General features: G+C 38.9%; 1 protein-coding gene across 1 annotated transcript; it reads left to right on the top strand.

Moving 5' to 3' along the window:
• The first annotated feature begins 23,402 nt into the window (after positions 1 to 23,402).
• Positions 23,403 to 23,924, top strand: LOC142163247 (uncharacterized). The gene has a single exon (XM_075220514.1). The coding sequence runs from the start codon at positions 23,403 to 23,405 to the stop codon at positions 23,922 to 23,924; it is 522 nt and encodes a 173-aa protein (XP_075076615.1).
• The last annotated feature ends 715 nt before the right edge of the window (positions 23,925 to 24,639 follow it).

Here is a 24,639-nt window from a genome sequence, read left to right as displayed (position 1 = left end):
TGGGCAATATACATAATGTACAAGAATATTAAATAGGCATGAGATCCAATATCAATAATGGATTACGAGGCAACAATTAAATAATTCTTTAACAACAATACCAATTAAAAATTTGCAAATATCACGTGATAATCTCAACGAGTGAGGGGACAACATGTATTTATAAATTCTCAAGTCATGAGAGACATATCAAGTATAATCAGACTCCGAGTGACAACATGCATGAGTTATGCCGAGGTCGTATGACCCGATCCATAATAATCGTGTACATACACTACCGAGGTCGTATGGCCCAATCCAAGGATGTATCCCATAATATATATAAATATTGACAGGCATTCGGCCCGATCCACAGGAATAGGAAAACTCTTCGGATTATGAATTTTTATTTACAACTCCAAGGTAAGCCCATTAAAGAACATAAATTTTCATCAATAATTAAACATTCCGCCAAATCTCTAAGTAATGTAGCTCGATTTAACATAATCTTTAACGAAATTTTACTTATTAATTCAAGCAATTAAACTAGCAAGTTGAGTTCAAATAATAGAATAATAAAGGCCTATGTCTACCCGGACATAACATGAATTTTAGCTACGCACGGACTCTCGTCACTTCGTGCATACATAGCACCCATAATTAGTAGCAAATAACAGTTTAAACACCTATGAGGTTAATTCTCTCTTACAAGGTTAGAAAAGAGACTTACCTCGTTCCCAAGTCCACTTTTCATCTTAAGATCTACCCATAATCTATGTATTAAATTCACATTGTATAGAATACACTTACATCAAGATACTAGATGAAAATCCCTCTCCAAAAAGCTCCAAAATTGGCCACAAGATGAGAATGAACAAAAGAGGCTAAAGTCCCATTTTTAATAAAGTCTTTGCCTAGTGATCATTCTTCGCGATCGCGGAAGAGGCCTCGCGATCGCGAAGGCAAACTGACCAGGCCCCAGAAAATGTACTGCGCGAACACGAAGATGGCCCCACGATCGTGAAGGCTTGCCTGACCAATGCTTCATGAACGCGGACCTACCTTCGCGAATGCAAAGGGCAATTGGCCAGCGACCCCCAGACCCAACTTTTGCTATGCGAATGCAGGCACAAGTATGTGAACACAATGAACAATGGCCTAGAGCATCGCAATCGTGAGATTCTCTACACGAACACATATAAGAAAATTTCCCCCAACCCCATTCCTTCATCACGAACACGAGGAAGTCTCCATGTTCACGAAGATGGAAACCAGAAGCAACAAATGCAACAGTTTTGGACTTAGCTCCAGGTGGTCCAAAACACACCCGAGCCACCTGGGACCCCGTCCAACTGCACCAAGAAGTCCAATAAACATAATACGAACTTTTTTGAACCCACGAAACGTGTAAAGCAACACCAAATTTAATAATCACACCCTAAAACCAAATCTAATCAACTTTGAACTTCAAATTTCTCAACTAGCTCCGAATGCGCTGAATCATACTTTTACTCCTCAAAATCACCCAAAATTTTGCATTCAAGTAATAAATCACCATACGGAATTATTCCCAAGCTCAGAATCCCAAACGAACCTTGATAACTCAAAAGTCTACTCCAAACCAAATTTAAAGAACTAGAAAACCTTCAATGAACCAACTTTCAACATTAAGCGCCGAAATGCTCCCGAATCACCCGACCCCCGATCTGAACACATGCCTGAGTTTAAAATCATCATACGAACCTATTGAAGCTATCAAATCACAATTCCAATATTGCTTACTCGAAATGTTGACTCAAGTCAACTTTGACCATCATAGGCCACTAATAAGGAACTAATTATTCCTAATTCAATCTGAACCCTTCTAAACCTAAACCAACCATCCCCACAAGTCATAAAATAGTAAAAACACATATAGAGAGTCTTACTTAGGTGAACGAGGATCTAGTAAGTAAAACGACCGATCGGGTTGTTACAATTGATGTCCAGCTCTGGATGTTTAGGGAAAACTGTTTTGGCTATTTCCTTGATTTACCTCGAATTGCTATCTAGGCACAACTGATTCATTTTTTAATGTTTAGGGAGTTGGTTCAAGATAAGTATGATCAGTTTATGTGAAATTTAATGATCAATGTGTTTTACGTTTTGGTCTTTGGGAATTTGGTATTGTAAGGGTAACTTCAGTAGACCCAATAGGTTGGTGGATACTTATTTTTCTGGTTTTAAACAGTGTCAAAGAAGTCACTTATTGATTGTTTTGAGAAGAAGAAATGGCAGTGTGATAAAGGTGCAATTAAGATTGCAATCACTTATTTCATAAACACGCTTCTAATGTCCACTCAGGCTCAAAAAACATTTAAAAGTAAACATGATTTCCATCTTGTCGAGAGTGATGAGTATGTGTCCTTTCCGGTGTAACGACCCAATCAGTCATTTTGTGTAATTGTGCCCCATTACCCCTTTTTATGCTTCACACATGTGTATTTATGATTTTATGACTTGCAGGGTTGGTTAGTTTTGTTTCGAGAAGCTTTCGGGTTGATTGGGACCCTTCAATTCTTGACTTAGAAGTTTAAATTAGAAATATTGACCAAACTTTGACTTTTATGAAAACGATCCCAAGGCTGTGTTTTGATGGCTTTGATAGATTCTATCATGATTTCTGACATGGGCATATGCCCGTAACTGATTATGGGAGCTCGTACGGTGATTTGTGTTGATTTTCCAAAATTTGGCAATTGGAAGTTGAAATATTTGACAGTAGGTTGACTTTAGCTATCGAGCTCAAAATTTGAGTTTGGTGTTGATACCCAACTTTTTCATCATGTTTATAAGTATTCCATATACTTTCAAAATGTCACTTTGCACCATTACCCAATTTACATGGGTCATATAAATATTTTTTATAATTTTTAAAGCTTTAAAATTGATTTTCTTGCATCTAAATTATTTAAATATTTATTAATTATCCCTTAAAATTATTTTGTAATTTAATCATTCAAATTTTTATTTATACCCACATGCATATTTTATAATATTTTAATTCATTTCATATAAATACATTTGCATTTTTGAGCTATTTACACATTTTTGCAATAATAACCTATACTTTACATTTAATTGCATTTTTTTATTTACGGTAAAAATAACTTTTTATATTTTTATAATCTGTAGATATTATTATAAAAATATTAAGTTGCATAAATAGCATTTTTTATATTTATTTAACTATTTTTTTAATTTATTTTTCCCGTAATTTTTTTTATTTAAAATCTGGCCCGAAACAGGCCAAATTTCGGACCCAATCAACCAGCCCAGACCTCAAAACCTTATCCCAATAACCCTTATCCTGTCACGACCCAAACTGGAGGTCCATGACTAGCACCCGGCCATACTTGCCGAGCACCAACGTACATTTTATCTAACCTTCTTTATTATCTCTTAGAGCCGACGAGATCAATAGAATTGGTAGACATGGATCATGGATAACTAACAACAAAAGATGATGACATGAACATACATAACATGGGATGACCAGACAATCAAGAAACTATATATAAGATACGAGCTACCACGCTACCATGAAAGACTATACAACAAAAATCAACCGACAAAGCATACCAAACTTTACATGAGTCAACACCTGTCTATGAGCCTCTAAAGGAACATAAGTGCTGCAACATTGCTGGAACAGGGCCCCGACATACCCATAATGTCTATAACAAAAATGCATACCAAGACCACGACAAGTCCGAAGAAGGGATCTCGCCAATCACCGCTGAATCGGACCGCCTACTGTGGTGGGGGAGCTGCGCTTGGCTGTCTATCAGGACCTGCAACACGACATGTAGTGTCCACAAATAAAAAAATGTCAGTACGAATAAAGTACTGAGTATGTAAGGCAGGGAACCATAAGTACGAATAGTAATGTAAGCAGGGATAGAGAATATACAACCTGTAACGTCTGGGTACCTCTGAGGGCTACTGACATGCAATGCATGATACATATGTATATATTCATAAACTTTTAAAACATACGCCTCTGTGGGCATCATCATCATCATATCATACCCGACCGTAATAGGCTCGGTAAAAACATACCCGGCCATCATAAGGCTCGGTAGAATCATACTCGGCCACATGGAGCTCGGTAAGACCCAACTGATCAGTGGTTGCACAATAGGTGCCGTACCCGGCCGAATATAGAGCGGCTCGGTAGAGTAAAATAAATACATATATAATACTGCATGCTCGACTCATGGAATCAAGTTCTAAACCTTTCAGAGTGACGTAAGGTCGGTATCCTCTGTACACGTTATTAGGACTAACTCTTCACTATGAACCTTATAAGAATTAGGAAGTACCAACAACATTGATAATATAAGAATAAGAGAAGCAACATCAACATTAATCGTTCCATAAGAGGGGAAATAATGTAAGTACTGCTAGCTTCTAAGAGTAGAGTATCTTTGGAAGCTCGTTCATTACATTATGTATAATCGGAGTCGTGAAAAAGAAGAAAAGGGATAGCCTCACATACCTTGTATATACTGCCCAACCTCAAGCTATGCAAATGTCAAGACTCCTTAGTCTACAATAGGAGAATGACACTATCGTTAACGTTTAAGCGTCGTAACTATTATGTACCGACCACAACCTATTTTATGATGAAACCGACAACACCTCCCCTATTTATATGACTTACACAAGTGAAAACAATCACCAAACAGTCCAAAAAACATCAATGTTAATCATATTGAACCTCCCAAAATAGTCCACCAACCGATAACATTACTACCAAGACTTTCGATATATATTCCAAAAGTTCTAGCTTAAATGACTTAGCCGCTACTTGGATAATCTTAAATACATATAGAGTAAGAGGTTCCTTACCTTTATATAGAAATAACTACTCCAATTTGACCTTAATTTTCCATGAAATATCCCTCAAATGCTGCCACAACAACAAGAAAGCGAAACTAGCAATCAATTAGTGTTTTTCGGCACTAAAATCACTTTAGAAGGCTTGAAATCTCCTAGGGTTGATATTAAGAACTTGAGGGAGTATTTACAGAACATAAACCTTTTAAAACAACCTCCCACACGAGCTGGAACAACAAAAAAATGAGCAACAACAAGAAGAAAAAGAAACTTACTAGCGCCACGAGATTTCTGACACTTGATTTGTGTTGTTTGCCCTTTGTTTGGGTCTTGAATCTTGAGAGAACCTTGAGAGGGTGTTCCTAGGGTTCTAAGGTCTGAATATCGTGAAAACTGACTTAAAACGGGTTGGAGGCATCATATATATACCCAAATGTCATAAACCATCTAAGTGGGCCCCGTAGAGAGGTGCTTGGCGCAGTCTCACGAAAATGCGAATACCTCTCTACTCTAAGATTGTATCAATGAACGGTTTAATGCGTTGGAAACTAGACTCATAGATATTCAATTTGGTGGGTAGATTACCCCATAGTTCTAAGTAAATTGGGAGAAAAGCTCAGTAACATTTCACCTAATGTTTAAGTAAAATTATGAACCTAAGTTGTGACAACTTTTGTCGACTTTTGTCTCATAACTCGTTTGACTTCAAGACTTATAATACGGATATTATATGATTCAAATACCTTAAAACACTACCTCTTGAGTGTATTAAGCACCTTTAGGTTTATCCGAAAATATGACTGACAACATCCTTGATTCTTTTAACTTCTAATACTTGTTAACCACCCTTATACACCTTTGTATCATTTAAGACCAATAGGATTAACTTCTTATCATCTCAAAAATAATCTCTTCATGGGTTTACGTTCACTACCTTATGGCATGAGCTAACATACGTAAATTTGGGTTGTAACACCCTTCCCCCCTTAGGAACATTCGTCCTTGAATGTAAGGGTCTATGGGGAGTCCAAATCATCGTGGATTCCAACAGAAATTTTTGATTAATTTTCCCCTATAAAATGGTCACTAGCAAAACTTGCAAGCAGTTAAGCCCAACATATGGCCTCACAAGGCTACACAAAGCATTATGGATATTTACATTATCTGCATATCACCATTTTGTATTAAGGAAGAGTATTCTCAAGTTATTGCTTACCTCATAGAGCCATTTCACCTTCCAATGTATCCTGTGTTCCACCAGCATCCTTGTTATCTTCATTCTGGAATAGGTACGGGTATTTAGACTTCATCTCCTCTTCTGCTTCCCATGTCATTTCTTCCATATTCTTGTTCCTCCATAATAATTTGACGGAAGCTACATCTTTTGTTCTCAGCTTGCGGACTTGTCGATCTAATATATCCACTAGCACTTCATCATATGATAGGTCATCTGTAACTTGTACATCTTTGATAGGGACGACTCGAGAAGGGTCTCCAATACATTTCCTCAACATAGATACATGGAATACCGGGTGGACAAATTCCAATTCGGATGACAATTTAACTCATAAGCAACCTGTCCAATTCGTCGAAGAATTTTATACGGCCCGATATACCTTGGACTCAGTTTACCTTTCTTACCAAAACACATAACACCCTTCATTGGTGATATCCTCAGGAAAACCCAATCACTAACCTCAAACTCCAAATCACGACATCGGACATCAGAATAAGAGTTTTGCCTGCTTTGTGCCGTCCTCAATCGCTCCTGTATCACTTTAACCTCTCAATAGCTTGGTGAATCAAATCTGGCCCATATAATTCTGTTTCACCAACTTCGAACCATCCAACTGGTGATCTACATCTCCTCCCATATAGTGCCTCGTATGGGGCCATTTTAATACTGGAATGGTAGCTATTATTGTAGGCGAATTCTGTGAGTGGAAGATGATCATCCCAATTCCCTTTAAAATCTAGAACACATGCTTGTAGCGTATTTTCCAGTGTCTGAATGGTACGTTCAGCCTGTCTGTCAGTCTGCGGATGAAATGCAGTGCTGAGATTCACTTGTGTGCCTAAACCCTTTTGAAAAAACCTCCAAAAGTTAGCCGTAAATTGATCTCCTCGATCTGATATAATAGATATCGGCACACCATGAAGCCTAACAATCTCCTTGATATACAACTTCGCATAATCTTCAGCCGTGTAAGTTGTCTTAACTAGCAGAAAATGGGCACATTTTGTAAGTCGATCAATTATCACCCAGATGGAGTCAAACTTATGATAAGAGCGAGGTAATCCAATAATGAAGTCCATATTAATCACCTCCCACTTCCAGGTCGGATCTCTATATTCTGAAGCAATCCACCGGGTTTCTGATATTGTATCTTTACTTGTTGACAATTGGGACACTGGGCTACAAATTTTGCAATAGACTTCTTCATGTTATCCCACCAATACTGCTCCTTGACATCATGATACATCTTTGTCGAGCTGGGATAGATGGAATATCGGGATTGATGAATTTCATTCATAATCTTCTCTCGCAACTCTGCCATATTAGGCACATATAATCGGCCCTGGTTTCTCAGTGCCCCATCTCTTCCGATCTCAAAAGCCGTACTTTTACACTGTTGAATGCTCTCTCTTAATCGTACTAAGATAGGATCTTCATATTGTCTTGCTTTTCCCTCGGCTACCAAAGATGATTCTGATGTATTCTGTACAATAACACCTCCGTCATCAGAGTCTAACAATCTGATTCTCATATTGGCTAGCTGATGAAGCTCTTTAGTCAACCCCCATCTACCTGTCTCAATATGTACTAATCTTCCCATTAACTTACGGCTGAGAGCGTCTGCCACAACATTGGCTTTACCGGGATGATTCATATCTCAACATCATAGTCTTTTAGTAATTCAAGCCACCTACGCTGCCTTAAATTCAACTCTTTCTGCTTGAAGATGTATTGTAAACTCTTGTGATCTGTGTAGATATCAACATGGACGCCATATAAGTAGTGCCGCCATATCTTCAAAGCATATATTACTGCAACCAATTCCAAATCATGGGTTGGATAATTCTTTTCATGTTTCTTCAATTGTATTGATGCATAAGCAATCACCTTCCCACGCTGCATCAATACGCACCCCAAACCTATACCTGAGGCATCACAATATACCACATAACCTTCTGTTCCTTCAGGGAGAATGAGCACTGGTGCGGATGTCAATCGATTCTTCAGCTCCTGAAAACTACGTTCACAAGTGTCTGACCATTGGAACTTGGTAGCTTTCTGTGTTAACTTAGTCAATGATGCTGATATAGAGGAAAACCCTTCTATAAACCGCCTATAATATCCTGCTAACCCTAGGAAGCTGCGGGCTTCTGATGGTGTTGTATGTCTCGGCCAATTCCTTACTGCATCGATCTTTTGAGTGTCGACACTAATACCCTCGTCAGATATCACATGGCCAAGGAATGCTACAGAGTTCAGCCAAAATTCACATGTGGAGAGCTTAGCATATAACTTATGATCCTGAAGCGTCTGTAATACTATTCGCAAGTGGCCTGCATGTTCCGCCTCCGAACGAGAATACACTAGAATGTCATCAATGAATACAATCATGAACACATCAAGATAGGGCCTAAATACAATATTCATGAGATCCATAAAAGCTGCTGGGGCATTTGTTAGCCCGAACGACATCACCAAGAACTCAAAGTGCCCATATCTTGTCCGGAAGGCTATCTTTGGAATATCCTTCTCCTTAACCCTCACCTGATGATACCCTGAACGTAAATCAATCTTGGAGAACTACTTGGCACCTTGGAGTTGGTCAAACAGGTCATCAATTCTTGGAAGTGGATACTTGTTCTTTATAGTAAACTTATTCAACTGTCGATAGTCGATACACATCCGCAACGACCCGTCTTTCTTCCGCACGAATAGGACTGGTGTACCCCAAGGTGAGGTGCTAGGCCTAATGAAGCCCTTATCCAGCAAGTCCTTCAACTGCACCTTCAACTCTCGCAACTCTACCGGGGCCATTCTGTATGGAGGGATAGAGATCGGTTGAGTGTCAGGCAACACATCAATGCTAAACTCAATCTCCCTTTCAGGAGGAAGGCCTGGGAGTTCATCTGGGAAAACATCTGGAAATTTGTTGACCAAGGGGATTGATTGTAGAGTAGGCGGCTTCTCCTCCGCATCCCTAACACGAACAAGATGATAAATGTAACCTTTTGAGATCATTTTCTTTGCCTTAAGATAGGAAATAAACCTACCTTTCGGTGTAGCAATGTTCCCCTTCTATTCAATGACGGGTTTACCAGGAAATTGAAACCTAACCATCTTCGTACGACAGTCAACATTTTCATAGCATGAGGCCAACCAGTCCATTCCCATTATCATATCAAAATCAACCATTTCTAACACAAATAAATTTGCCGAGGTTTGACGACTATAAATCATCACAGTGCAACCTCTATATACCCTTCTAGCAATCACAGAATCTCCTATCGGAGTAGATACCGCAAGGGGTTTACTTATCAATTCAGGTTCAATGCCAAACTTATTGGCCACAAAGGGTGTAACATATGATAATGTAAATTCCGGATCAATCAGCGCTTATACATCATAAGAAAACACAGACAATATACCTGTAACAACATCTGGAGATGACTCGAGATCCTGTCGACCTACTAGAGCATAGGTTTGATTTTAAGCACCACTCGAACTCAAAACTGCACCTCTACCTCTACCATGACCTTTCGACTACTGAAAACCCCTTGCTGGAGGTCGAACTGATAAGGAATAACCAGACACAGATCTAGTCGGCTGAGCCATACCATCACCTCCTCTATTATGACAATCCTGCATTATATGGCCAGGCTGTCCACAAGAATAACATGCATCAGAACCTCGACGGCACAGTCCAAAGTGGGCCTTGCCGCACTAATCATAACATGGTGTTGGGGGTCTCGTCTGACTAGTATCCCTGTGATGTTGCGAGCCTGATGCCCGCGAACTCTGACCCAGACCAGAATAGGTAAATCGATCATATCGAGGCCTCTAAAACTGTGATGGATCACTAGCTACAGGTGGCGCCAAACTCCTCGAAGACTGGGGCCTAACGTTGCCTCTAAAGTCATTAGAATACCCTGCAAATATCGCCCTCTTATGCTGACCCCTATACTGCTCCCTATCAGCCCTCTGTTGGCGCTTACGATCCTCTAGGGTCTGGGCATAAGCCTGAATACGGGAAATATCCATGCCCTCTACCAAGGAGGCTATCATACACTTATTTATCAGATGTGGTCCCAACCCATTCACGAATAGTACACCCTATCACTCATCTCGGCCACCATATGGGGAGCATATCTTGCCAAAGAATCAAACTGCATACTATACTCTCGCACACTCATATTACCTTGTCAAAGGTTCAAGAACCTATCGACTCTAGCTCGTCGTATCTCAACTGGCAAGTAGTGATGAAGAAAGGCCTCAGAAAATTCCTTCCACACAGCTGGAGGAGCGTTCAGACCCCTGGATCTCTCCCAACTATCATACCAGAAAACCGCTAAATCCTGTAACCGATAAGAAGCCAACTCTACTGCCTCTGTATCACTAGCATGCATAACCTGCAGTGTACGATGAACCTGGTCAATAAAAATCTGCGGGTCCTCCTTGGGGTCTGATCCGGTAAACACTGGAGGATCTAAATTAATAAAATAACGAACTCTCATACTAACTGGTTTATTAGTAGCACCTGTATTCTGCCTCTAAGCCTGAACAGCTACCAAGCTAGTCAACAACTACAAAGCACTCTGCATATCCTGGTCTGTACTGCTAGATGGAGGAACTGGAGGTGCTGGGTGCCTCTTAATATCCTCTGGAGGAGACGGAGTAGATGAGGTATGAGAGGGCATCTCACTCTAAGCCTCACTTTGTCCTGCTCTGGCTTGGGGCACCTGACTGGTACCCTCTCATGCTGCTGTATTAAGCCGTCTACTAATCGTTTGCTTCCTAGTCGAAGGCATCACTGAAAGAAAACAAGGTGAATATTAGAGACAAACACTTACGACTCAACTCTACGCAAAATCTAGATTCAGGAAGAAGGTAACAACCCTAGATGTCATGTAGCCTCCTGATTATAAATGTGGCGCGCTACACATCCATAATCAAGACTCTACTAGACACGGCTCATAGACAACCCCTAGGACACACTTGTTCTGATACCAAGTTTGTCACGACCCAAACTGGAGGGCCATGACTAGCACCCAACCATACTTGCCGAGCACCAACGTACATTTTATCTAACCTTCTTTATTATCTCTTAGGGCCGACGAGATCAATAGAATTGGTAGACATAGATCATGGATAACTAACAACAAAAGATGATGACATGAACATACATAACATGGGATGACCAGACAATCAAGAAACTATATATAAGGTACGAGCTACCACACTACCATGAAAGACTATAAAACAAAAATCAATCGACAAAGAATACCAAACTATACATGAGTCGACACCTGTCTATGAGCCTCTAAAGGAACATAAGTGCTGCAACATTGCCGGAACAGGGCCCCGACATACCCATAATGTCTATAACAAAAATGCATACCAAGACCACGGCAAGTCCGAAGAAGGGATCTCGCCAATCACCGCTAAATTGGACCGCCTACTGTGGTAGGGAGCTGCGCTTGGCTGTCTATCAGGACTTGCAATACGACATGCAGCGTCCACAAATAAAAGGATGTCAGTACGAATAAAGTACTGAGTATCTAAGGTAGGGAACCATAAGTACGAATAGTAATGTAAGCAGGGATAGAGAATATACAACCTGTAACGTCTGGGTACCTCTGAGGGCTACTGACATGCAATGCATGATACATATGTATATATTCATAAACTTTTAAAACATACACCTCTGTGGGCATCATCATCATTATATCATACCCGGCCGTAATAGGCTCGGTAAAAACATACTCGGCCATCATAAGGCTCGGTAGAATCATACTCGGCCATGTGGAGCTCGGTAAAACCCAACTAATCAGTGGTTGCACAATAGGTGTTGTACCTGGCCGACTATAGCGCGGCTCGGTAGAGTAAAATAAATACATATATAATACTGCATGCTCGACTCATGGAATCAAGTTCTAAACCTTTCGGAGTGACGTAAGGTCGGTATCCTCTGTACACGTTATTAGGACTAACTCTTCACTATGAACCTTATAAGAATTAGGAAGTACCAACAACATTGATAATATAAGAATAAGAGAAGCAACATCAACATTAATCGTTCCATAAGAGGGGAAATAATGTAAGTACTGCTAGCTTCTAAGAGTAGAGTATCTTTGGAAGCTCGTTCATTACATTATGTATAATCGGAGTCGTGCAAAAGAAGGAAAGGGATAGCCTCACATACCTTGTATATACTGCCCAACCTCAAGCTATGCAAATGTCAAGACTCCTTAGTCTACAATAGGAGAAATGACACTATCGTTAACGTTTAAGCGTCGTAACTATTATGTACCGACCAAAACCTATTTTATGATGAAACCGACAGCACATCCCCTATTTATATGACTTACACAAGTGAAAAAAATCACCAAACAGTCCAAACAACATCAATGTTAATCATATTGAACCTCCCCAAACAGTCCACCAACCGATAACATTACTATGAAGCCTTTCGATATATATTCCACAAGTTCTAGCTTCAATGACGTAGCCGATACTTGGATAATCTTAAATACATATAGATTAAGAGGTTCCTTACCTTTATACAGAAAGAAAAACTCCAATTTGACCTTAATTTTCCATGAAATATCCCTCCAATGCTGCCACAACAACAAGAAAGCGAAACTAGCAATCAATTAGTGTGTTTCGGCACTAAAATCACTTTAGAAGGCTTGAAATCTCCAAGGGTTGATATTAAGAACTTGAGGGAGTATTTACAGAACATAAACCTTTTAAAACAACCCCCCACACGAGCTGGAACAACACAAAAATGAGCAACAACAAGAAGAAAAAGAAACTTACTAGCACCACGGGATTCCCGACACTTGATTTGTGTTGTTTGCCCTTTGTTTGGGTCTTGAATCTTGAGAGAACCTTGAAAGGGTGATCCTAGGGTTTTAAGGTCTGAATATCGTAAAAAAGATGATTTAAAACGGGTTGGAGGCATCATATATATACCCAAATGTCATAAACCGCCTAAGTGGGGCCCATATAGAGGTGCTTGGCGCAGTCTCACAAAAACGCGAATATCTCTCTACTCCGAGATCGTATCGATGAACGGTTTAATGTGTTGGAAACTAGACTCATAGATATCATATTTTGTGGGTAGATTACCCCATAATTCTAAGTAAATTGGGAGAAAAGCTTAGTAACATTTGACCTAATGTTTAAGTAAAATTGTGAACCTAAGTTGTGACAACTTTTGTCGACTTTTGTCTCATAACTCATTTGACTTCATGACTTATAATACGGATATTATATAATTCAAATATCTTAAAACACTACCTCTTGAGTATATTAAGCACCTCTAGGTTTACCCGAAAATACGACTGACAACATCCTTGATTCTTTTAACTTCTAATACTTGTTAACCACCCTTATACACCTTTGTATCATTTAAGACCAATAGGATTAACTTCTTATCATCTCAAAGATAATCTCTTCATGGGTTTACGTTCACTACCTTATGGCATGAGCTAACATACGTGAATATGGGTTGTAACATAGCCTTAACCAAATGACACCCTTATTAAACCCAGTCGCAACCCACTCCTGTTGACCCGTTCCACTCTTTCCTTTTATCTTAGTTGTTGATCGCAGATTATCAACAACTCACAAGCCATCTCCCCTCTTTAAACTACCCAACCCCAAACCCTAACACCCATTCCTCTAAGACAGCCACCCTAAAAACTCTCCCTCTCCCTTTATCAGAAACCCTAGCTGCCTCCCTATAATCTTCTCTGAATCCGATCAAATCATAGATTCCTTCCGTGATTTACTTATCTTTTACGCGTTACCTCATTGTTACTTAAACGAATATGGTGTTACTTAGTACTCTCCCATTTTTGGCAAGTACCAGTCTCCAAATCAAGGGAAATTGGGTACACTCCTCGAGTTCTGGATGATATTTTATCTGTATACATTCATGGCAGGGCTATGAGGGTTCGTTTCACCAAAGATCTATTTCTAATTTTTTATCCTTGTCAAACTAGGGTTTACCTGGTTTTCTCACCTAATCCGAAATTGATTTTTGCATGTTCTTCTTTTCTTGTTTATGTTCGATTGATTATATTTCCTTATTTGTGTGTTGATTTTTTACTACTATATAAACCCCCTTTTACATTTCCCCTCTAAGACAAGTACTACTATTATTCTCTCACTATCACTCATTCTACTATTCTAAAATTTGAAACCTTGGCCGGTTGAAATCCAAGGCCAACAAAATTTAATTGTTGCTCCTTTTTCAATGTGAGCACTACACGGGGTTCATTCGAAACTCTTGGGAACTCTGACGCACTGAGATTCTAGGAGTCCTGTTGTTCTCTCCTTAATATTGCTAATTGAGTTATTATTGGAGATTAATTTTCTTGTTCATTTAATTCACAACTGGTGAGTACCTTGACTCTTGAAATTCTATTTTTTAGTTGTGGTCATAATCTGAATATCCATGCTTGTTCGAATTTTGTGAACCAATATGCTTTCAATATGTTGTTACCTTTGTTTGCAATCCTATCTGCCTTGAAGTTAGTCTATGATCTTGTATTCTCTAGCATCTAAACTTGCCTCAATCCTATAGTTGGATGTCTTCTCATTATGTATAACTTTGACCATCTTGAACCTGCTCACTTCATAGACATTTGAGTTTCCTATGTTTGTTGCTTGCCCATGCCTTGATCTGAATTTGTAGTAAAACTCTTAAGATACTTACTCATGCCCAGAATTTGCTCGACGGTACTTATCTATGCTAAGTCATTCAGGCATAACTTGTTACTTGATCATGTCTATATAAACTCTGAACTCTTCAGACAAGCATGCTACTCTACCATTTGTGAACCCCAATCCTTACTGCTGATACCCAATTTTTTCTTATATATTTTTAATACATATATATACTTCCAAAATAGTATATATGCATATATAAGCATGCATAAGCATTTCTATAATTTTTTCTATAATTTTAAAGGCTTCAAATTGATTTATTTCTTCCCTTTTTATTTATAAAATTTCCAATAATTATCCTTCAAATTATTTTTGTGGTGACTTAGTCATCTAAATTCTATATTTATGCCAAAATATTATTGAAATATTTTAGTACATTTTTTATAATTGCATATACATTTTTAGGTTAATTTTCATATATTTGCAATACTAGCCATATTAATGCATAATTACGATATTAATACATAAATTGGTTTTTTATATTTTTAAAGTGTTAAACAACTATTTTTAATCATTTTAGTACATGAAATATTTTTTTGGAAATCATTTTAGCATTTTTATAAATTATATAGTACTGAAAATTGCTATTTAAAATATGGCCTAATTTATTTCAATTTCAGCCCCAATACCCAGCCCAATTTTTGGATTAAATTACCCAGGCCCAAACCACTACCTAACCTGACCCAACTCTGGCTAAATCCTGGCCGTTGATCAATTTTGATCAAGGGCGCTGATTAAACCTTGCCTTAATTAACTTAAGTAATCCCTTCCCCAAACCCCTCTAACCTAATTCATTTTACACCTTATACCGCTATCACCTAATCCTTTCTGCCTTCAAACTCTCTCAACCTAAACCCTAATGTACAAATACTAACCCTATCTATGGCCATCTCCGGTGACCTCTCACCATCTCTCAGGCCTCCAGTGGCTTTTCTCATGTCATTCTTGCCATCTCTAAGGCCCCCAAGGGACCAGGGCCATGTCGACTTGCATCTAGGGTTCATCTCTCGCCTGTTTTTGGCCGTTCCAGTGTGATTTCGAGTGAAATCGTTCTATATTAGCTACGATCTAAGGGTTTTTCAGTATGTTTCTTCATCTCTGTATGGTTCTCTTCGAAACCCTAATTTCTTTTCCAAACCTCCTAGATCTGTACAGATCTAAGATGATTCGAGTTTGTTTCTTGTGTGTTTTACAATAGCCTTGAGATTCTTTACAAGAATCGTATGATTTCAAGTGATTTTTTATCTTTTTCTAAAATTAGGGTTTCCGGAATTTCTTTTAAACTTTGTTTAATGATTCTTTGTGTTTAAACTTCTGATTCTCATACATTTTGACTAATTTTATGAACATGCTGCATCACTAACCCGTCTGTGCTAAAAGCCCTAATTTTTAGGGTTCTTCGATTGGTTTCTGAGTATTAGTATATCTGATTGGTTCTTGCTTTGAGTTCTTGTAATTTCTCGTAACTTTTTGGCCTTAATATGTTTCTACTGAGTTTCTTAGTTTGAGCTTTCACTGATTCTATGTGCTTGTGTTCATCTTGTCTATTCACACCAAGACCTGTATTTTTCTCATTGAATCAGTATTGTTTAACTTTTGTTTTGTTAAAGTTATATGTTGAATCCTGACTATCCATGTTTTACCTTATTTATATGCCAAACATGCTGACTCTTTTCATGACTTTCTTTTTGATTGAACCACTGAATATTCTAAATTCCTTATTTCTTGGGTTGATTTGAACACTTTCCCTTAAAACTTTTGATTCTTACCTTTCTACTCGATTTGATTGATTTGCTTGCCTTAATTAATTTTTCCTTACCTTGTCTGCTTTATTACTTGATTCTTACTGTTATTTCCTTAATTAGAACTTTATGTATCTACCACTAATTGCCTATTCTATACCTAGGTCTTTGAAATCTTTCCTTATTTGGTACCTGTTCTTTACCGTTTGAAATGACTCCCTTAATTAAGGGAAGACTTGGACTGATTCTACTTTAATTGATTCCGAGATTCTCTAATTACTGAACAATTTGATTCTTACCTTATTTACCTAGATTTTAAACTACTATATTTATGCTTTCTTCTACTCTCATTAGACAGAACATTGAGTTCACAAAAAGCACACTTACACGTTAAAAGTTCTCTTTCTCTTCTGCTATTTGTGATACGTGTTAATCTAGCCGGCTGAAATCCAAGGCTAGATATTGAAACTTCATTTGCTTTATATTCTGCACCTTTCTTCAACTGGTATGTCTCTAAGTAAGTTTTGAGATTCAAACCCTATGTGTTTTCATTCTTGCACTTGTTCATCAATTATGAGTTCAATTTCCTGCCTACTTCTTTGCTCAGCATGTCTAAAATCTGCCCGTTCAATGTGTTCTTTACATTCTGCACTCTTTCTTGCTTATTTCCTTGCCTAGCATGTCTAAATTTCTGCCATGTTCAATGTATGCACTATTTCCTGCTTATTTCTTTGCCTAACATGGCTAACCTGTTAAAATCCCCAAGATCCTAAGTGCTATATGCAGATTGTGAATATATGTTTCCTTTATCCCTATCCATGTACCCTAATGTGATTCTTATGTGCCACCATTCTCACGTGAGATCTGTTTGTTAAGTGATCCTTTCCTGAATCTGAATGTCTCTTATGACCAACTCATTGTCTGTTGTCTTCTACCACTAAGTTATTCCCTATTTTTTAAAAAACTTTCCTACTTCTGAAGTCATCTCTGTATTATTTTCAAAACAAAACTATGTCAAGCACTCTCACACTACTCCTAGAATGTTAGTTCTGCTCCTCTGGCATGAGTACTACCTTGAGATCCTTGAGATTTCTTTGAACTCTGGCATGTCAGAGCTGACCTTTCCACACTGCACTTAAATCAGTTCTTATTTGAGAAAGGTCTAGGTGTGAGTACTGCCCGGTATCCTTGAGGTCCTTAGGGAACTCTGACATACCTAGACAAGATATGGAACCTTGGCATTTGAGGCTGTTGGAGGTTTGGGAAAGTCATTTGGGCCTGCTTCAGGCTCCCTATAGTTAACTTCTTATTTTCTTTATTGTTTATGTAATTTATTCAGCTGGTCTGTAATAATTATTTGTAAACAACATTGGGGTGATTAGTGGAAAAGGGGTGGGTAGTTACATATCTGTGGAGTAACTCGGGTAGATACCATGCCTATAGGATTGTGTTAATGTACTTGCTATCTTTGCTTCACCATACTAGAAACCATGCCTATAGGATTTAAAAGGTTTCAATAATAAAAATCATGTCTATAGGGTTAAAATCAACTTTATAATTAGAAATCGTGCCTATAGGATCTAAATGGCTTTATAATTAGATATCATGCCTATAGAGTGTAAAGTGATTAAGTTTTCTGTTAAAACATGTATTTACATTTGTTTTTACTAGAAATCATGTCTATAAGTTCCAAAATCAGCTCTTAACAATTAGATACCATGCCTATAGGAATTAAAATCAATTCTAGTAGAAATCCTGCCTATAGAGCTTAAAATCAATTGAGTTAAACAAATCAGTTTAATCCATGTTAGTTCCTTTTTGAACTGGTTTAATTCGCTGTCCGCTTCTTTAATGAGTTTTCAAACACTGCCTTAATTTACTATCGCTAGAAAACATGTCTATAGGATCTCAAGTATCCGTTTAAAACTGTTCGTTGTTTTACTGCATCAATGTAGATATCATGCTCTTAGGACATTACTGTTCTGCATTTAGGCAAGCCTATAGGGTGCTTTAAATTCTGCAACGCTGAAACTGTGCTTTGGTTATTTAAATTTGTCCAGATTTAACAGGTTTAAATCAGTAGGCAAGCTACATAGGATTTTGACACTTTGTCCTAATTCACTACTGTATAATCCCTGCTCACCTAGATATCATGTTCTAGGATCTTTTCTTAAATACCTGACTGTTGTTTGAAGACGTGCATTTATTTGTTATATTTGTGGAGGTAACTGTGGGCCTATAACTTTTTCCCTTTAAATGCAGTCCTAACTATTCTTGATTGACGCCTAGACTTTTATCCTTTAAAACCTTAGGAAGGTCTAGAACTGTCCAAAAGTAGAGGTCCTAAAATACCTCCAGGGCCACGAGGAAGGGACGAGTAGTGCACGCATAAGACATTTTTAAGGTTATTAGAACACTTTATGCTGTGACCAAGGGGGGGTTGGGTAGTAAGGGTATGATGAATACGCGCTAATGTCACGTGTAGCCCCTCATCGAGGAGTGTTTACCGGGAATTGTGCGGGGTGATCTCTATGCTAACCAACCTAGGACCCCTTTTTCCAATTCCCGATGATTAAACTTTACTTTTTATATGCAACTTGTTCAAATTCTTTGTCATACAATGTCCAAACATGCTTTTATTTGCAATTATTTGTTAGGACTAATTCATAAGTATAAGTTCGGTCGGGACCCACCGTTGTGGACCAAGAGGGGTGCCTAACACCTTTCCCTCAAGGTTATTTCGAGCCCTTACCCTAAATCTCTAGTAATGCAAACTAGTCTAAGAGTTAATCGTTCTAGGTGCCCTAACGTACCATAATCCGTTAGGTGGCGACTCTTCAAATACCCAAATCCCAAAAGGAAATGAGTTATTACCCCCCATGAATGTCAGAACCCAAACTTTCTCCGCGGAGGAAAAGAGGGGGCGTGACACTTACTATAGTTTCCCTCCTTACTACCATCCTATTTCGTAGACTCATATCTGCTAGTACTAGGTTTGCTCGAGTTTAATGAGTAGGGAGTCTTTGATGTGCATAATTGAACTTGTTATATGTGATCAATTTGTATTAAGTACTTGTTTATTGATTGATTGTGGTGTTGAGTTTGTGATACTGTTGACTCTAAGTTTCTTTAATTTGTTTTCGTAGTGGAACTTTTGCTTTCTCTAAATTAGCATACAATTCTTAGTTATGTGTTGCCTTACATTCTATGTTCTTCTTGGGAAGGCTGTTGTGGTATTTATCCCAAGCAGAGTCCCACGAGCATGTAATTGTCACTTGTTAATCTCCTTAGAACCAATTCATGCCCTTAACTCTCATGTTAATCTCCTTAGAACCAATGTCCTACCATAAGGGCATAAACGGTCATACTATTGAGGACTACCACATGTTGAAGGATAAGATCCAGATGTTGATTGAAACCAAAGTTTTACAAGCAAAAGAGTTCGCGCCAAATTTATGCAATAACCATCTTCCTAACCACAGGGGTGAGGGAGTGAATGTGATAGAAACTGATGAAGAATGGGATCATGAGGGATCCATTGGACTTATTCGACAGGGGGAAGCTCCCAAAACTTCTCCTGCACCCTCTCGCCGATTTTGGTGCAAACCTATGCACCATTCGAGGTCGAGGTAGCTACGCCTTTCACTGTGATGGTAGCTCCAACACCGTCTTCTAAGTCTAATGATGTCCTATGGGATTATGTGGCAGAGGCAAGGATTTCACGCCAAAATGGAAGAGATAGGTTTGGCATAAGGAATGACCAGAACCGACAGGGTTTACACGCCAGAAAATCTTGGAGGAACAAGTAAAGAGGCCTCACTAAAACCACATGTAGTAGAGATAAACACTGATGATCTTTGGACGAAGATACAGGCGAGGTAATACTCTGTTGTCGATCGCCTAAATAAGACTCTCGCCCCGATATCTATCTTATCACTATTACAAAACTAAGAGGCACACAAGAATGCTTTGATGAAGATGTTAAGTGAAGCTTATGTGCCCACCGGTATCACTAGTGGGGAGATGGCTAATATTGTAGGGTAGATACTGGAGAGTCACAAGATTAATTTCCACGAAGATGAGCTACAATCGGAGGGGTTGAGTCACAATAAAACATTGCCCATCACTGTGCAATATGAAGACAAGTTCATTTCTAGAGTTTTGATAGACGGGTGTTCGATTCTGAACATATGCCCACTAACTACTTTGAAAAGACTAGGTATAGGCATGTATGAGATACAAATGGGAAGTATGGACGTGAAGGAGTTTGATGGGTCTCAAAAAGCCACTATCTGGGAAAATTAACCTTGATCTACAGCTGGTCCCGACCTGGTTCGACGTTGAATTCCAGGTGCTAGACATATCCGCCACCTATAACTTGTTACTAGGGCAACCATAGAAACACGCAGCTGGGGCTGTCGCTTCTACTCTGCACCAGGCTGTGAAGTTCGAGTGAAATCATCAAGAGGCGATTATTCACGGAGATGAAAACAACCCTATCTACACCAACTAGAGTGTGTCAGCTATCGAGAATAGGAGGAAATTTGGAAGAGACACATACCACAACATTGAGCGGGCAAACACAATCGAGAAGGGGCGATGGTGAAGCAACAAGATAGAAAGTATATTATTATGGTTAGGGTATGAACCAGGCAAGGGACTTGGTCCAAAGCTTCAAGGGATCACGGAGCCGATACAACCACAATATCATGTCACATGTTTTGGTCTCGGGTATGAATATACTGTGCAAGAATATAAGGATTGGATACCTCCATGGCGTGACTTTTACTATCTATTAGAACAACCCATACCACCATTGCACCAGACATTCTGCCAGACTGACATGATTTAGGGATCCGAGGAAGATGAGGTTTTGGCCAGTATGAGGAAGCCGTTTCTGGACGTGGAAGATTTGGACTCCAGTGCAATCTTAGAGTAGGAGGAGGAGGAAGACCTTACCATTTAGATAGTGGGAGAAAGAGTTGTTCTTAGGAACTGGACTGCTACACCATCCCAAGCTCGGTGAGCACCTAGGTAGCCTTAGCAGAACTAGCATGATTTTATTTTTAAAATTATTTTTGGGCATTTAAGACATCTCCAGTGTTTTGTTTGGAAATAATTAATCGAGACATTGAGTCGTACATGTTGAAAATTTTAAGTTTTATTAATGAATTATTGCTTTTCGTTTATTTATATTATTATCTTTCTACATTCTTTTTCAGCATAATTATTACATATCCTGATGAACCTACGAATGTGACATGTAATGAGACAACGCAACATAAGAAAATTGATTCGGAAGATTTGGAAGATGATATAATACCTGAGGAAATTGTCAAAGAAGTAGAGAATTTTGAGAACAAACCAAAGTCCAATTTGGAAGAAACTGAGGCAGTTAACTTAGGTGATTCTGAAACAGTTAAAGAAACTTGCATAACATTCATCTATCGCCATTAGAGAAGGAAGAGTATATCAGGTTTCTAAAGTAATATGAGGATATTTTTGCATGATCCTACAATTACATGACTAGGTTAAGCATATCCATAGTGGCTCACAAGCAACCTACCAACCCCATGTGTCTGCCGGTAAAGCAAAAGCTCAGGAAATTCAAGCCAAATATAAGTATGAAAATAAAGGAAGAGGTTACCAAGCAGATCAAAGTCAAAGTCCTTCGGGTGGTCGAGTATCCAACTTTGTTATCCAACATCGTACCAGTTCTAAAGAAGGATGGTAAGGTCAAGGTGTGTATTGACTATCGAGATCATAATAAAGCAAGTCCTAAGGATGATCTCTCGTTTCCCAACATACACATATTGATCGACAACTATGCCAAGCATGAAATCCAATCCTTTGTAGATTACTTTGTAGGATATCACCAGATTTGGATGGATGAAGAAGGCACCGAAAAGACATCCCTCATCACGCCATAGGGGATATATTGTTACATAATGATTCCATTTGGTTTGAAGAACACTAGGGATGCCTACATGAGGGCCATGACTACTCTTTTCCACGATATGATACATAAGGAAATAAAGGTGTGCGTGGATGACATCATCATCAAATCTAAGAGGAGTTCGGATCACATAGAAAACTTGAGGAAGTTCTTTGACCGACTTAGAAAGTACAACCTAAAGCTAAATCCTACAAAATGTGTTTTTGGAGTACCTACTAGGAAGTTGATGGGTTTCATCGTCAGTCCCCGCGTTATTGAGCTAGACCCGTCAAAAATCAAAGTCATTCAGGACTTGCCACTGCCAAAGAACAAAAAGGATGTGATGAGCTTTCTGGGACATGCTGGAAAGATGCTGCGGCGATCTAGACCAAAGAATGTCAAAAGGCTTTCGATAAAATCAAGGAGTAATTGTCTAAGCTGCCCATGCTGGTCCCACCAGAGCTGGGAAGACCTTTACTTCTGTACCTATCCATGCTAGATGGAACTTTGGTTGCATCTTGGGGAAACATGATGAAACCGGTAGAAAAGATCAGGCGATATACTATCTGAGTCAGAAGTTCATACCTTACAAAGCTCGGTACTCTTTGCTAGATGTACTTGTTGTGCCCTAACATAGATAGCCTAGAAATTGAGGCACTACCTCTTCGCCTACACCACATATCTCATATCGAGGATGGATCCGTAGAAATATATCTTTCAGAAACCTATGCCTATAGGTATGCTAGCAAAGTGGCAAATATTGCTAAGTGAGTTCAACATCATCTATGCGACTCAGAAGGCAGTCAAGGGGCATGCATTGGCCGATCACCTGGTAGAGAATCTCGTAGACGGAGAATACGAACCGTTGAAGACATATTTTCCTGACGAGGAAGTAATGTTCGTAGGAGAAGATATTGTCGAAACATACGATAGTTGGAGGATGTTTTACGATGGAGCCGCAAACTTCAAGGGAGTGGGCATTGGAGCTATTTTAGTATCAAAAGTCGGTCAACATTATCAGGAATCCGCAAAGCTCAGATTCCCTTACACAAACAATATGGCAGAATATGAGGCTTGCATCTTGGGACTCAGATTGGCCATCAACACGAATATTCAAGAGTTGATGGTAATCGGAGATTCAGATCTGTTGGTGCACAAAGTACTTGGAAAATGGGCTACCAAGAAAACTAAAATATTACCATACTTGCATTGTGTACAAGATTTGATAAAGAGGTTCACAAAGATAGAATTCAAACACGTTTCGAGGATTAAAAATGAGTTCGCAGATGCGGTGGCTACCTTGTCTTCCATAATACAACATTCAGACAAGAATTTCATTGATCATATCCCAATAGAGATTCGTAAGCAGCCAGCTTATTGTGCTCATGTTGAAGAAGAGTTTGATGGAAATCCCTGATTTCATGATATTAAGGAGTATTTGAAGAAAGGATAATACCTAGGAAATGCTACACAGACTCAGAAGTGCACGCTTCAAAGATTGGCCAACCATTTCTTTCAGAGCGGAGGAATTCTGTATAGAAGGACTCCTGACTTGGGATTACTGTGACGTGTCGATGCCAAAGAGGCATCTAGATTACTTGAAGAAATACACGTCGGAACTTACGGACCTCACATGAACAGGTTCGTTATGGCCAAGAAGATATTAAGGGCATGGTATTTCTGGATGACTATGGAAACAGACTGCATCAAATATGTTCAAAAGTTCCACCAATGCAAACTACATGCTGATATGATACGGGTGTCACCCAACAAACTCAATGCAATGATTTCACCCTGGCCTTTCTTTGCTAGGGGCATGGACGTCATCAAACCAATTGAACCCGCTGCTTCAAACAGGCACAAATTCATTTTCGTGGCTATAGATTACTTCACAAAATGGGTCAAAGCCGCTTCTTATAAAGATGTGACTAAGAAGGTTGTAGAAGATCTCTTTCGAGATCATATTTTGTCGATTTGGAGTACTTGAGTCAATTATTACCGACAATGCCGCCAATCTCAAAAACGATCTAATGAAATCCATGAGTGAAAAATTCATGATCAAGCACCAAAATTCTACATAATATAAGATGCAATTGAATGGAGCCATAGAAGTTGCCAACAAGAACATCAAG

The sequence above is a fragment of the Nicotiana tabacum genome, chromosome 8, assembly GCF_000715075.1.
Source record: "Nicotiana tabacum cultivar K326 chromosome 8, ASM71507v2, whole genome shotgun sequence".
In the NCBI taxonomy this organism is placed as follows: domain Eukaryota; kingdom Viridiplantae; phylum Streptophyta; class Magnoliopsida; order Solanales; family Solanaceae; genus Nicotiana; species Nicotiana tabacum.
This window is presented reverse-complemented; position numbering and strand designations above follow the sequence as displayed.